The sequence below is a fragment of the Elephas maximus genome, chromosome 3 (assembly GCF_024166365.1).
Source record: "Elephas maximus indicus isolate mEleMax1 chromosome 3, mEleMax1 primary haplotype, whole genome shotgun sequence".
Classification (NCBI taxonomy): Eukaryota; Metazoa; Chordata; class Mammalia; order Proboscidea; family Elephantidae; genus Elephas; species Elephas maximus.
This window is the reverse complement of record NC_064821.1, coordinates 197,078,366-197,092,690: the sequence shown is the minus strand read 5'-3', so window position 1 is coordinate 197,092,690 and position 14,325 is coordinate 197,078,366. Positions and strand designations below refer to the sequence as shown.

Sequence of the window (14,325 nt, the reverse complement as noted above, 5' to 3'; positions counted from 1 at the left end):
GGGTAGAGGGAAAGTACTACTGACTGAATATCCTGCAATACACAGGACATCCTCCCCTTCCCGAACAATTGTTGTTTTTGTTAGGTGCCATCGAGTTGGTTCTGACTCATAGCGACCCTATGCACAACAGAACGAAACACTGCCCGGTCCTGTGCCATCCCTACAATCATTGTTATGCTTGAGCTCATTGTTGCAACCACTGTGTCAATCCACCTCATTGAGGGTCTTCCTCTTTTCTGCTGACTCTCTACTTTGCCAAGCATGATGTTCCTCTCCAGGAAGTGATCCCTCCTGACAACATGTCCAAAGTATGTAAGATGCAGTCTCGCCATCCTTGCCTCTAAGGAGCATTCTGGCCGCACTCCTTCTAAGACAGATTTGTTCGTTCTTTTGGCAGTCCATGGTATATTCAATATTCTTCGCCAACACCACAGTTCAAAGGCGTCAACTCTTCTTTGGTCTTCCTTATTCATTGTCCAGCTTTCACATGCATATGATGTGATTGAAAATACCATGGCTTGGGTCAGGCGCACCTTAGTCTTCAGCCCAAACAATTATCCAGTCCCAAATGTTAAGAGTCCTGGAATTGAGAAACTGCCCTATGCTACTTAAAGAACTCTATGTGTGTGTCAGAATAGAACTGCCCTTTATAGGTTTTCAATGGTGTGAACTTTTGGAAGCAGATCACCAGCCTTTCTTTTGAAGTGCATTTGAACTGACAACTTTTGGGTTAGTTGTTCACTGCTTAACTATTTGTGCCAATCAGAGATACCTATGGTGTGCCTTTAGATATGGATATTTGAAACGCTTGCCAAATCTGTAGACTTCTAGTTAAAGTCTTTCAAATGTTATCAAACCACTCTTGGAGCATGTCGACTATTAACTAACCATCTTTAGGGAACATATGAAAGCATATATATGTATATATATATATACCACATGTGTCTAAGATGTTGTGTTTCAAAGTAAATTACGTTCAAAAGAATATTTGACTTTTTCTTATTACACTGTTGCAAATCTGGAGTAATAATGAAGTTGACCAAGGAAATCTAGTGCCTGCATTTTTGTTTTTATGATGCCTATATTAAAAATGGTCTCATCCTAATTCACTGAGGGGAACCTTTTGTCACTTTGTATTTTGTATCCCCAATATTTCATCTCAAGAAATTAAAAAAAAATGTATACTTCCGAAGGTTTTTTTTTTTATTTGCTTTTATAATATATGGAGCCCTGGTGGCAAAGTGCTTAAGAATTTGGCTGCTAACCAAAAAGTCCGCAGTTCAAATCCATCAGCCCCTCCTTGGAAACTTGATGAGGCAGCTCTACTCTGTCCTATAGGGTCACTATGAGTTGAAATCCACTTGACAGCAATGGGGTTTATTATAATATATATTCCAATGAATACCTTTAAGGACATCTTTTATACTTAAAATAATTTGCTATATGGTAAAAAGTGCTAAACAGACTGTCAATAAAAATTGTCAAATTGCCACTAAAAATTTTTCTTATCAATTTATATGTCCAAAGAACAAATTTGCTTTTGCTTATCTAATAGTTGACAACATAAGATATTGTAATTACTAAAACCATTTGCGGATTTGACAGCATCACTTCATAATTTGCAAAGCAATTCATGTAGTATATATTAGCACATTTTATTTAACAAACTTCGTTTCAGGGCTGTTCAGCTGCTTGGAAAGGGAGTTTCTATTTATGCTTTGAATGTACTTAGAGTTATGACTGTTTGTATTTGATTCCATCAGCCAACAAGTGAAACGACTGAAAATATGGATCTAGAGAATCAGACCATGGTGACTAAGTTTTATTTCTCTGATTTCCCTCAGTTTGAGAACAGGGGCCTTTTATTCTTCATTCCTTTACTCTTTATTTATGTGTTCATCATTGTTGGAAATTTTATGATCTTCTTTGCTGTCAGGCTGCATACACATCTCCACAATCCCATGTACAATTTCATCAGTGTCTTCTCCTTCCTGGAGATTTGGTACACCACAGTGACCATCCCCAAGATGCTCTCCAACCTAGTCAGCGAGCAGAAGACCATCTCATTCATTGGCTGCCTTCTGCAGATGTATTTCTTCCATTCACTTGGGGTCACAGAAGGCCTCGTCTTGACAGTGATGGCCATTGATAGGTATGTTGCCATCTGCAACCCACTCCGCAATGCAGTCATTATGACCCCTCAGCTCTGCATCCAGCTCTCCACTGGCTCTTGCATCTTTGGCTTCCTTATGTTACTGCCAGAGATTGTGTGGATTTCCACCCTTCCCTTCTGTGGCCCCAACCAAATCCATCAACTCTTCTGTGACTTTGAACCTGTACTGCACTTGGCCTGTACAGACACGTCCATGATTCTGGTGGAGGATGTGATCCATGCTATTTCTGTCCTGACTTCTGTCTCCATCATCACTCTTTCCTATTTAAGGATAATCACTGTGATCCTGAAGATACCCTCAGGTGAGAGCTGTCGGAGGGCATTCTCCACTTGCGCAGCACATATTAGTGTTTTCTTGTTGTTTTTTGGCAGTGTAACCCTCATGTACCTGCACTTCTCTGTCACTTTCCCCCCACTACTGGACAAGGCCACAGCACTTATGTTTGCTGTCCTTGCCCCACTTTTCAACCCTATAATCTACAGTCTGAGGAACAAAGATATGAAAGATGCCATCAAGAAAATCCTCTGTTCTCAAAAGATGTTCAATGTCTCTGGGAGTTAAATGGAATTCCCACACATCTGTTCAAGGAGATCTTATCATCACTATAACTTTAATAGATTAATAAATCAACTATTAAAATTATTATGCGTGTTTTTTTTTCATGTTGTCAATTGTGTGTTCCCTGTACCTGTTTCTAATCTAAGAACTATTGTTTGATCTGATAGAGGAAGTCTTCTGCAGACTTACTTACATTGGTATCATTCTTAGATTATAATGGAATATTTTCTTTACTTTGTAACTGCAAATAGTGTGGCGTTATCATCTCAAATCAATAAAGTATACTGGGCTAACAAATAACCATATGTATTACTTGCGTGTCTATGTATTTCCCCTACCTACTCTTTCATGCTATATTCACAATATCTTCATATAATTTTTTTTTTCATGTTAAAAAGATTAATGAGATACATAACAGAGGTGTGGTTTTGGTCTGGGTAAGAAGCCTGGCTTCCTGACATTTAACTCACAATCTTTATCTCTATACAGGTTATCCTCTAGTACATTACAATGACAGTGGCACATTAAACCACTGACTTTGTGATGTTTGTGCCATGCTATTATTCTCAACTCCTTTGTGTATTATGTTTCACATTGCTTTGAAGATTCTAGAACTGACACTTCTGGGAGATTAAAAGTTAAATAGATAGAACATTTAGGCTTGGAACCAAAAAAGCAAAGGCATTAATTATGCAAAGGTATATAGTTATATCTTGTGTTCTTTTTTTTTTAGTTTAAGATCACTATTATTAAAATTGAATTGTTTCTTGTTCTGCTTAAATGACAAGATATTTTCATTCCTCAACATCTTTGTTCTCATTTTTTTTCTGCTCTGGAATGTTCTTTTCTTCTTTTTTCTCTGCTATGAAACTCATACTCACCACTAAAAAGTTCATACACTAGAGAAATGCAAATCAAAACCACCGTGAAATATCATCTCACCCTGGCATTACTGCCACAAATCAAAAAAACAGAAAATAACAAATGTTGGAGATGCTGGGGGGAGACTGGAACTCTTATGTACTCAGGGTGGAGATGCAAAATGCTACAATCATTTTGGAAGACAATATGGTGCTTCCTTAGAAAGCTAGAAATAGAAATACAATATGATCCAGCAATCCCACTCCTAGGAATATATCTTAGAGAAATAAGACCTATCACATGAATAGACAAATGCATACCCATGTTCACTGCAGCATCATTCACAATAGCAAAAAGTTGGACACAACCTAGATGCCCATCAACAGATGAGTGGATAAACAAGCTATGGTACATACATACAATGGAGTACTACACAATAATGAATCTGGAAAGCATCTCACAACATGGATGAATCTGGAGGACATTTCAATCACAAAATGACAAATATTGTATGAGACCATTACTACAAAAACTCAAGAAAATGTTTACACACAAAAAGAAACAATCTTTGATGGTTAGGAGGGAGAGGAGGAGTGGGGATAGAAAACCACTAAATAGACAACAGATAAGTGATAATTTTGGTGAAGGATAATACAGTATACAATAATGAGGAAGCCAGCACATCCTGTACAAGCCAAGGTCATGGAAGCTCCACAGACTCATCCAAATTTCCTGAGGGACTGAATTGCTGGGCTGAGGGCTGTGGGGACCATGGTCTTGGGGCACACCTAGCTTAATTGGCATAACATAGTTTATAAAGAAAATGTTCTACATTCTACTTTGGTGAGTAGTGTCTGGGGTCTTAAAAGCTTGTGAGTGGCCACCTAAAATCCTCCACTGGTATCATCCCTTCAGGAGCAAGCGAGAATGAAGAAAATCAAAGACACAAGGAAAAGATTAGTCCAAAGAACTAATGGACCACATCTACTATGGCCTCCACCAGACTGAGCCCAGCACAGCTAGATGGTGCCTGGCTACCACCACTGACTACTCTGACAGGGATCACAATAGAGGGTCCCCAACAGATTTGGAGAAAAATGTACAACAAAATTCTAACCCACAAAAACAGACCAGACTTACTGGCCTGACAGAGACTGGAGAAACCCTGAGAGTATGACCCATGGACACACTTTTAGCTCAGTAATGAAGTCAGTCCTGAGGTTCACCCTTCATCCAAAGATTAGACAGGCCCATAAAACAAAATGAGACTAAAGGGGCACTCCAGCCCAGGGACAAGGGCTAGAAGGCAGGAGAGGACAGGAGAGCTGGTAATAGGGAACCCACAGTTGAGAAGGGACAGTGCTGACACGTCATGGGTTTGGTAACCAATGTCACAAAACAATATGTGTAATGAGAAGCTAGTTTTCTCTGTTAACCTTCATCTAAAGTACAAAAAAAAAGTTCATACACATTTTATTCTCTGGAATTAATGTCCCTGTCTTTCTCCCATAAAACTATATTACTGTTTTTATGGACCGAGGAAATTAATTCTAGAAAAAGAAGATTTTTGCCCAGCTCGTGTGAGAAAAAAACTAAGGACACAGGGCAATTGTCGGTGATATCATAAATATCAGGAGTTCAGCCAAAAGGCAAAGGAAGAAGAGAGAGATGTCAACAATGGAAATATCAGTACTAAAAGACAAAGGACAATGGGTTCAAACATAGCAATGATTGTGAGGATGGCGCAGGGCCAGGCGATGTTTCTTTCTGTTATACACGGAGCTGCTATGAGTCAGAGCAAACTTGATGGTTCCTAACATAACAGGGATATTAAACAGACCTTGAAAAATGCCACAGCCCATTCAGAGAGTAGTAGAATTAAAAAAAAGGGGGGGGGGGGATAAAAAAACCTAATCATGTTGAAAACAATTCTTCGTAAGAAGGTATAATCATATAGCTTATTGATCCTGAAAAAATCTGTACTTTACCAACACTGTTGAAGTTCCTAACACCAAGGAGGACTAATTAGAAAAGATCAGAAGAGGAGGCTTCTATAAATTAACCCATGGGGAAATGGAATTGCTGTTATGTTCTAGTCAGCAGGGAGAAATCCCCAGTAGAAAAATCCCCCCAAGAAGCCTTTAGAAACGAGTATAACAGTCTTTCCTACCAGACTAAAGGGACCTTATACTGCACAGACCCAGGAAGGAAAAGGACCCCATTGTCTCTGCCAGAGGTAAGAAGAGGATGCACATGGATCCAGGATGCAGGCTTGTCCTATGTCAAGAAAATAAATTGCCTGCTATGTAGAGGGAAAAACACACTTAGCAAGTGTTCCTTCTGTTGACTTAATAATAATATTTGAGGACACATTTAAGATTGTATAAGTGACTGAATGTAATCAGGCTTAGAGGTTTGGGAAGGCGATATGCTTATAGGATGAAAATTCAATGAGAATGTTGTGTTCTATCTGGGGTGTGAAGAATTGAATAATTAAGCTTTTTTTTCTTATTAATGATATCATTCCTCTGCTTTCCCATCTTCAGAGTTCTCTAACTTAGTTTAGTTAGTTCCAGGAGGTCGCCGTTTCACACACTGATCCCTGACTGATCCAAGTCCAATGAATATGTATCAAATAATATCACGAATAAAGAGCGGTCAGAGATGTCAGAGGAGCATGTTAAGTGAAAATATTATCCCAGGGCAATGACTCAGACAGATCACAGTCTCTCTCCCAGATCGAATTTTTATGCACATCTTTCTCCCAGTGGGATGGAATCAGCCTGTACCTATCCTTCCAGTTTCCAGCAGATATACTTTGGAGTATTAATCTTTGTAGAGCAGAGCACTGATTTTGCTAAAATATAGGCACCCAGATTCTATTAAAAAGATAGACAACAATCACTTCAGGAAACAAATAGAGATGTCAGTAACACTAGACTAATTGTGCCTGTTTTAGAGGTCCAAAATGCCTGTTTTCAGGAATTAGTAATAATCATCTTTATACTGATTTGCAAATGAAAATAGTTTTTAATCTTCTTTGACTCTTCTCTTTATCTCTTCTTGTGTGTACATGTGTTTGGGGCCAGGAGGGTGGTATTCTTCTACTCCCTTATTCTTTTATTACTATACGTAGAACTCCTACCTCCACCACCTTTATTGAAAACTTTTGCAAATCCTGCATTTCCTCTCTTTCTCTTCCAGTCAAGCATTAACCACAATCTGACTCTTTCCCCTTGGGTTTTAGGCCAATGTAATATTTCTGTGAATTTCAGGTCAGCCCTGGTCCTTAAATTACATCTTGATTATCTCGAAGCCTGCCCATTAACGTCTGCTAAGGTTTGCAGAGTCCAGATAACCAGGAATGATAAGTCTATTCCAATGGACTCAACAGACCTGCACCACTACCCTTCTCTATTTGCTGTTGAGTTTTGCAAGTGTGTTGAATTTTGCAAAAGTTACTGCTGATTGTCTTTCCTTCACCTGGAGCTGAGATTTGTTTCGGCAGGAAATCTTTTTGCTTAGATGTTATGTTGGGAAGTCTGAGCAAAGACTTGCCAGCTGAACTACCAATGGAAAACACTATCTAGCCTCAGAAGCCATTCTCTGAACCAATAGGGAAAAATCTTTAAGCCAAGTTCCAGGTCAGGCTTTGACATCCTTCTCATTCCTGACATACCCAATTACACAATATGATAGCATTTTATCATTTGTTCTCTCTCGTAGACTTTCCCGCTATAGCTGTTCTTACTATTCGCAACTAGTATTACTCCTTGCTATCTTTTCTCATGTACACCCATCAACAATTTTTACCTGGAAAATAACCCTCCTATTTTTTTATGCCCACAATGTCTATTTACCTTTTTCCTAACTGAAATTAATCTCTTTGCTGCTACCAAAGATTGTTCCCTTGATAGGTGGCTTGATAAATTTCCCCTTCAGCCCAGATTGGATCATCAGAGGGCATTAAAGTCCATAGTGTTGAATTTATCTAACATCTTTTCTTATAATCCTTTACCACACGAACCTGTTTCTGTATTATCAATTTTTTCTCATGTTTAGACCCTAGATGTATGGCAACTATTCCACTTTAAAATTTTTAAACTCTAATATATTGCTCATTAAGCATGAAATCCTTTCTTTTTAGCTCATTAGTTAGGTTATTTCTGATATTTACTCTTTACCCCCTTGAAATGTTCGGTCTCTACATCCCTTATTTTTACATAATTACCAACGCCCTGTTGTCTTCACATTCTTATCCACCCATCTTAAATTCCAGAATCCATAAATCACAATACCCTTTGCCATTATCTTTGAGTTTCTTTCTCTCTTGGACAACAGTCAATCTATGAAAAGTCATGTGTGAATGCCGCCATTTAACATTTTAGATACTATACCCAAATTCCTGAATGTTGCTGAAGGAAAAAATGAAAGCATGGTCTCCAACCTTAGGTAAGCCAAGAATGTACCATGGAAATTACTGAATATATTAATTAGCTCGTTTTTTTCCCTTGGGCCATTTCAGCCATTTCTCCAAAATTTTCTGTCCTTAAAATTCTTATCTTAGTCTAAGAACACTATCTTATCTGTAATTCATTTGAGAAATCTCTTCATTTTTTCTCCTACATAAATTCTTCCTTTAATTTTTAGCTGTACTTTAACGCTTCTCTCTTCCAGTCTCATCCTCGCTTTCCAAGCTGACTGGTTCCTGCATAAACTCCATCTCCCTAACATGCTTTCCTGTATTTGTGCTTTGGCTTTTTCCTTTGTATTTGCCGTTCCTCTTGAATATATAAGTATTCACTAGGTAAAATGTAAAGTAAGCACATAAACAAAAACCTTCATTCTTTCTTCCACATGCCCAGGAGCTAATATCTTCTTTCTCTACACAACCGAGTTTATTGAAAACATTATTGATTTACACTCATTTTGTCTAATTATTCATAGTTGACTCAGCTGCCAATGTAAAAATTATTTGTAATTTATACATTTCTTCTCCATGTTCCACATACAGTTTATAACTATTTGTGATTTTTTATCCTAAATAACTAATATGTCTATTTCTATTCAAATCTTTCAGCCATAAGTTTCTAATTGGTTTTTTTTTATTTTTAATTTGCATATGGTAAAATTTACTAATTATGGTGTGAAGTTCTGTGAGTTTTGACAAATGCACAGAGTCATGTAACCACCACCAAAATCAAGATACAGAACAGACTCCCCACCCCTCCAAATCCCTTCATGATGCCACCTTATAATTGACCTCTTGATTTCTAACATCAATGTTTTGTAGTTTTCGTCATACAGATTCTGCATATGCTTTCTTAGATTTAATCCAAATATTTCTTATTTTTTGGTGTCATTGTGAAAGCATTATTTTTAAGTTTTGATTTCTAATTGCTTATTGCTAGTGTATAAAAATATAATTGGATTTTATATATTGACCTTTTAGCCTCTAACCTTGTTTTTCTGCCTTCTGTCTTCTCTGCCTGTAATCTACTCTACACAATGCAACCAGACTCATCTCCTAAAAGTAAATTATTTTATCTTTAAAAGTATTTAAACTGGGCTCCAATTGATGTCAGATTTTTGTTTGCTTGTTTTGCTTTTGTTTTTTGTTTGTTTTGTTTTTATTTACTTTGTTTCGTTTTCCTCCTTTATGGTCAGTCTCTGTTCTTCAGCTAGTGCTTTCCTCAGAGAAAAGCCAAAATAATTATTCTTATCGGTATCCATTCTGAATCAACAAATTTAATATCTTGTTCTATGACTACTGATTGTCAGAATTGGTTCTTGCTAAACCACCTTGTAATTTAGCAAAGGCTTGTTTCTATTATGTCCTCAGGTTAATTTATGTATCCTTTTTTTCTTTTTCCTCAGTCAATTCATTGATAATAACCAGCTCAAAGGAACTGAAACCCACTAACTGGTTCCTTGGCATTCAGTTTTAAAAATTCAGAATTGTATCTTTACCATAACAAGGATATTGAAAACTTGTGAATTAGCTGTGAAATAGATAAACTTTCTCATAAGCTTCGTTTAGCAATGTGATTTTTATTCTGCATAATATCAGAGAGGTAGTAAACACGAGTGCTTCAATAATCTTGAAATAGGACAGAAGAGTTGAAGCCTACTCTGAAATTCTGAAGTGATCATTTGCTAAAGTGCAAGCAGTTAGAGCCTCGAGGTGGGAGAGGATTTTTCACTAATTAGATAGTAGGTAAGAACTACTTTAGGTGACGGGAAAGACAACACACAATACAGGAGAGGTCAGCACAACTGGACTAAACCAAAAGCAAAGCAGTTTCCTGAATGAACTGAATGCTTCAAAGGCCAGTGTAGCAGGGGTAGGGATTTGGGGACCATGGTTTCGGGGGCATCTAAGTCAATTGGCATAATAAAATCTATTAAGAAAACATTCTGCATCCCACTTTGGGGAGTGGCATCTGGGGTCTTAATCGTTAGCAAGCAGCTGTCTAAGATGCATCAATTGGTCCCAATCCACCTGAATCAAAGGAGGATGAGGAACAGCAAGGACACAAGGTAATTATGAGCCCAAGAGACAGAAAGAGTCACATGAACCAGAGACTACATCAGCCTGAGACCATAAGAGCTAGACGGCGCCTGGCTACAACCGATAACTGCCCTGACAGGGAACACAACAGAGAACCCCTGAGGAAGCAGGAGAGCAGTGGGATGCAGACCCCAAATTCTTGTAAAAAGATCATACTGAATGGTCTGACTGAGACTAAAAGGACCCCTGTGATCATGGCCCCCAGACCTTCTGTTGGCCCAGGACAGTAACCATTCCCAAAGCCAACTCATTGGACAGGGATTGGACTGGACAATGGATTGGAGAGCGATGCTGGTGAGGAGTGAGCTTCTTGGATCAGGTGGACACTTGAGACTATGTTGGCATCTCCTGCCTGGAGGAGAGATGAGAGGGTAGAGGGTGTTAGAAGCTGGCAAAATCAACACGTAAAGAGAGAGTGGAGGGAGGGAGCGGGCTGTCTCATTAGGCGGAGAGCAACTGGGAGTATGTAGCAAGGTGTATATAAGTTTTTGTGTGAAAGACTGACTTGATTTGTAAACTTTCACTTAAAGCACAATAAAAATTAAAAAAAAGTGTAGTCTTTATTTTTCAACACTTTAAAGAGGTCTTTTGCAGCAGATTTGCCCAATATAATATGTTATTTGATTTCTTGACTGCTGCTTCTGTTAACACAATTTCACAAGTTAAAGCCGCCTGCTGCAAACAGCCAGTTCTTGAGACAGGGGTAAGTTGGGTAGCAAGAACTTTATTGGATATACTGGTATATGGAGATAGAGGGAAATGATCTCCCCCTAAAGCCATCTGTCTCCCAGAACTACAGGCCAGTTAGGGTTTTAAAGGGAAAAAGGGCCATAAGTTTTAGGGACTCGAGGAACATGCATTCTCTTTCTCCTGTTTGGTTCCCGTGGTCTTAAACAAGTTGATCTTTTCCTGTCATTATCCCATAGGCCCAGGGGGTGGCTGGCACCATCCTTCTTGTTTGACAGGCTTAGATAGATATCACTTGTTTTCCAGGGTCCTAGAGGCAACATTGGTTAACACTTAACCTTTTGGGGGAGCTAACAGCAGGATCTTACTTGGAGATAGAGACGGGCTAAGGAAGGGAAAGAAGAGAAAAAAAAATGGCTCAGGTGCTGCTCAAGATATGGCTGAGCAGCCTGTTTCACTTCCATGGATATTGACTGTAGATCCAAGTAAAATGAAATCCTAGACAGCTTCAATCTTTTCTCCATTTATTATGATACTGCTTATCAATTCAGTTGTGAGGATTTTTGTTTTCTTTATGTTGAGGTACAATCCATACTGAAGGCTGTGTCTTTGATCTTTAGGTGCAAGTGCTTCAAGTCTTCTTCACTTTCAGCAAGCGAGATTGTGTCATCTGGATATCACAGGTTGTTAATGAGTTTTCCTCCAATTTTGACGCCCCATTCTTCTTCATATAGTCCAGCTTCTTGGATTATTTGTTCATTTTACAGACTGAATAAGCATGGTGAAAGGATACAACCCTGACACACACCTTTCTTGATTTTAAACCACACTGTGTCCCCTTGTTTGTTTGAACAACTCCGTATTGGTCTTTGTACAGGTTTCTCATGAACACAACTGAGTGCTCTGGAATTTGCGTTCTTTACAATGTTATCCATAATTTGTTATGATCCACACAAATGCCTTCGCATAGTCAATAAAATACAGGTAAACATCTTTCTGGTATTTTCTGCTTTCAGCCAAGACAGCTCTGACATCAGCAATGATATACATTGTTGCATGTCCTCTTCTGATTCAGGCTTGAATTTCTAGCAGTTCCCTGTTGACATACTGCTGCAACTGCTTTTGAATGATCTTCAGAAAAATTTTACTTGCATGTGATACTAATGCACTCTGTTGGATCACCTTTCTTTGGAATGGGCACAAATATGGATTTCTTTCAGTCAATTGTTCAGGTAGATGCCTTCCAAACTTCTTCGTGTAGACGAGTGAGCATCGCTGCATCAGTTTGTTGAAACACCTCAACTGATATTCTGTCAATTCCTGGAGCCTTGTTTTTTGCCAATGCCTTCAGTGCAGCTTGGACTTCTTTTTTTAGTTCCATCTGTTCTTGATCATATGCTACCTCCTGAAATGGTTGAATGCTGACCAATTCTTTTTGGTAATGTGACTCTGTATTCCTCCCATCTTCTTTTGATGCTTCCTCTGTCATTCAATATTTTGCCTATAAAAACGAAAAGAAAAAAATCCAAACCCATTGCTGTTGAGTCAATTCTGACTCATAGTGGCCCTATAGGACAGAGTAGACCTGCCCCATTGGGTTTCCCAGGAGCGGCTGGTGAATTTCAACTGCTGAACTTTTGGTTAGCAGCTGAACTCTTAACCACTATACCACCGGATATATATCCAGTTGATCTATAAACAGCAGGTAAATCAATGACGCATTGATACCTGTGGAGCAGTAACATTTTTCTTTTTGTAATAATCCTGTTTTATTATAATACGAAGAACTAGCATGCACAAGAACAATCAACATGTTCTAACTCCCCATGGGCACTTGATTTTCCAGAAGCTGCCAAGGTAACGTTTGCCAAACTTAATCAATATAAAGGAGTTCTTCATAGAATTTGTTCCAGGTATACACTGCTCTGAAATGAGAACCTTCCTGAGCACCAAAGTGTGCAAAATATTTCTCATTGGCTCCATCTATGTTTCAAATCCCTTGTTTTAATTTGGAATTTCAAATAACATCCTTCAATCAAACTCCATGGAGTTACAAACTAACTTTGCTCACAAATAATTTTCAAATAATATTAGTTTAGGGAAAATACCTTGCTGTCTTACAGGAAAATTACTGGCATACAGCATAATCAAGTGCTCTAATTTATTATTATTATTATTAAGAACTTTGTTCACAGATGCTTGCAGTTTGTTGACTTTTTTGAAATCAAGTGTTTTCATTTAATTAAATGAAAAGTTTATTTTTAAATGACTCCACACTATCCCCCAAAAGAACTTATTTCTCAAACTTTCCCCCTGTTCTAAATATTTCTCCTGGGCTGGTTTTCTATCTCTCTATTAGGCCAGTTTTCTTAATTACCTGGGGATAATCCCTAAGTGCACCTGATGAGTTTCCTCACACTACTTTTCGAGATAGCATCTTCATATTTCAGGCCAATTTCAAGATACATGGTAGCAAGAACTACCTAAACTGTGATGGAATCCCAGATTTTGACTTTTACCTTCTCATTCCCCAGTGGTTTTTGTCAGGATATAAATAAAAAGATTGGGTACTCATCAAGAATTTCTGATTCTTCTCAACGTAATTCTTAGAAGCCTGGATGAAAATATTTCACCGGTCAGGTTCTAAAGATAGAACTCACAGCTTACCTGCTGGGTCTTCTTGATACTTCCAAAGTCTTCTACTGCTCAGTTTTTCACAGGTTCCATCTTTCTGTGCTGGCCAATTTCTCTTAGTTTAATTTTTCTGCTACTGGAAATAGAATATTTTATCAAGGCTTTACCTTGATATTTGTGCCTAAAAATGTTATTCTCTTCTCTAATCACACTCAAAGCTGCTCTGTGGTCTGATTAAAGAGCAGAATGTTTGAAACTGGGAATATTCAGGAAGATGGGAAGGTAACCTCATAACGACTGTTGGGGTTGGGGGAGGAGAACTAAAAGTTTTGATTGTCTAATCTGTAGTGGGGCAGTTCTATTCTGTCCTGTAGGGTCACTATGAGTTAGAATTGACTCTATGGCAATGAGTTTCGTTTTGGTTTGTTTTAATCTGTAGCCAAGAACTTTTAGAAAATTTATCTGGGAATTCAAAAGAATTTTGGATGTTTTTGTAAAAGGTTATTATTAATATATTATTATTCTACTTTATTTTCCTTAGTTTAGTTTATAAATATAGCATTACTAATATTTTATTTGCTGATTATTTGTCTCTTTAATTAGAATATATGCTTCATGAAAGTAGAGACACGTTTCTTCACCACTGAATTCAATATACCCACAACTGTGCTTGGCACATAGTAGGTATTAAGTGAATACCTGTTTAATGAATAAATAAACAACCTGCCTAAAGCATATGCTTCATTTGGCCTCAAATGAGCCAATAAAATTTAGTTTTTATGCTCCATCTAAGAGGTGATCAGTGTCTTTCTACCCATAAGAGTTAAGACTGTTGAGACT

At 38.0% G+C, this 14,325-nt stretch overlaps 1 protein-coding gene across 1 annotated transcript; it reads left to right on the top strand.

The window, feature by feature from the left end:
* The first annotated feature begins 1,781 nt into the window (after positions 1 to 1,781).
* On the top strand, positions 1,782 to 2,735 carry LOC126071517 (olfactory receptor 6K3-like). The gene has a single exon (XM_049875704.1). The coding sequence runs from the start codon at positions 1,788 to 1,790 to the stop codon at positions 2,733 to 2,735; it is 948 nt and encodes a 315-aa protein (XP_049731661.1). The 5' UTR covers positions 1,782 to 1,787.
* The last annotated feature ends 11,590 nt before the right edge of the window (positions 2,736 to 14,325 follow it).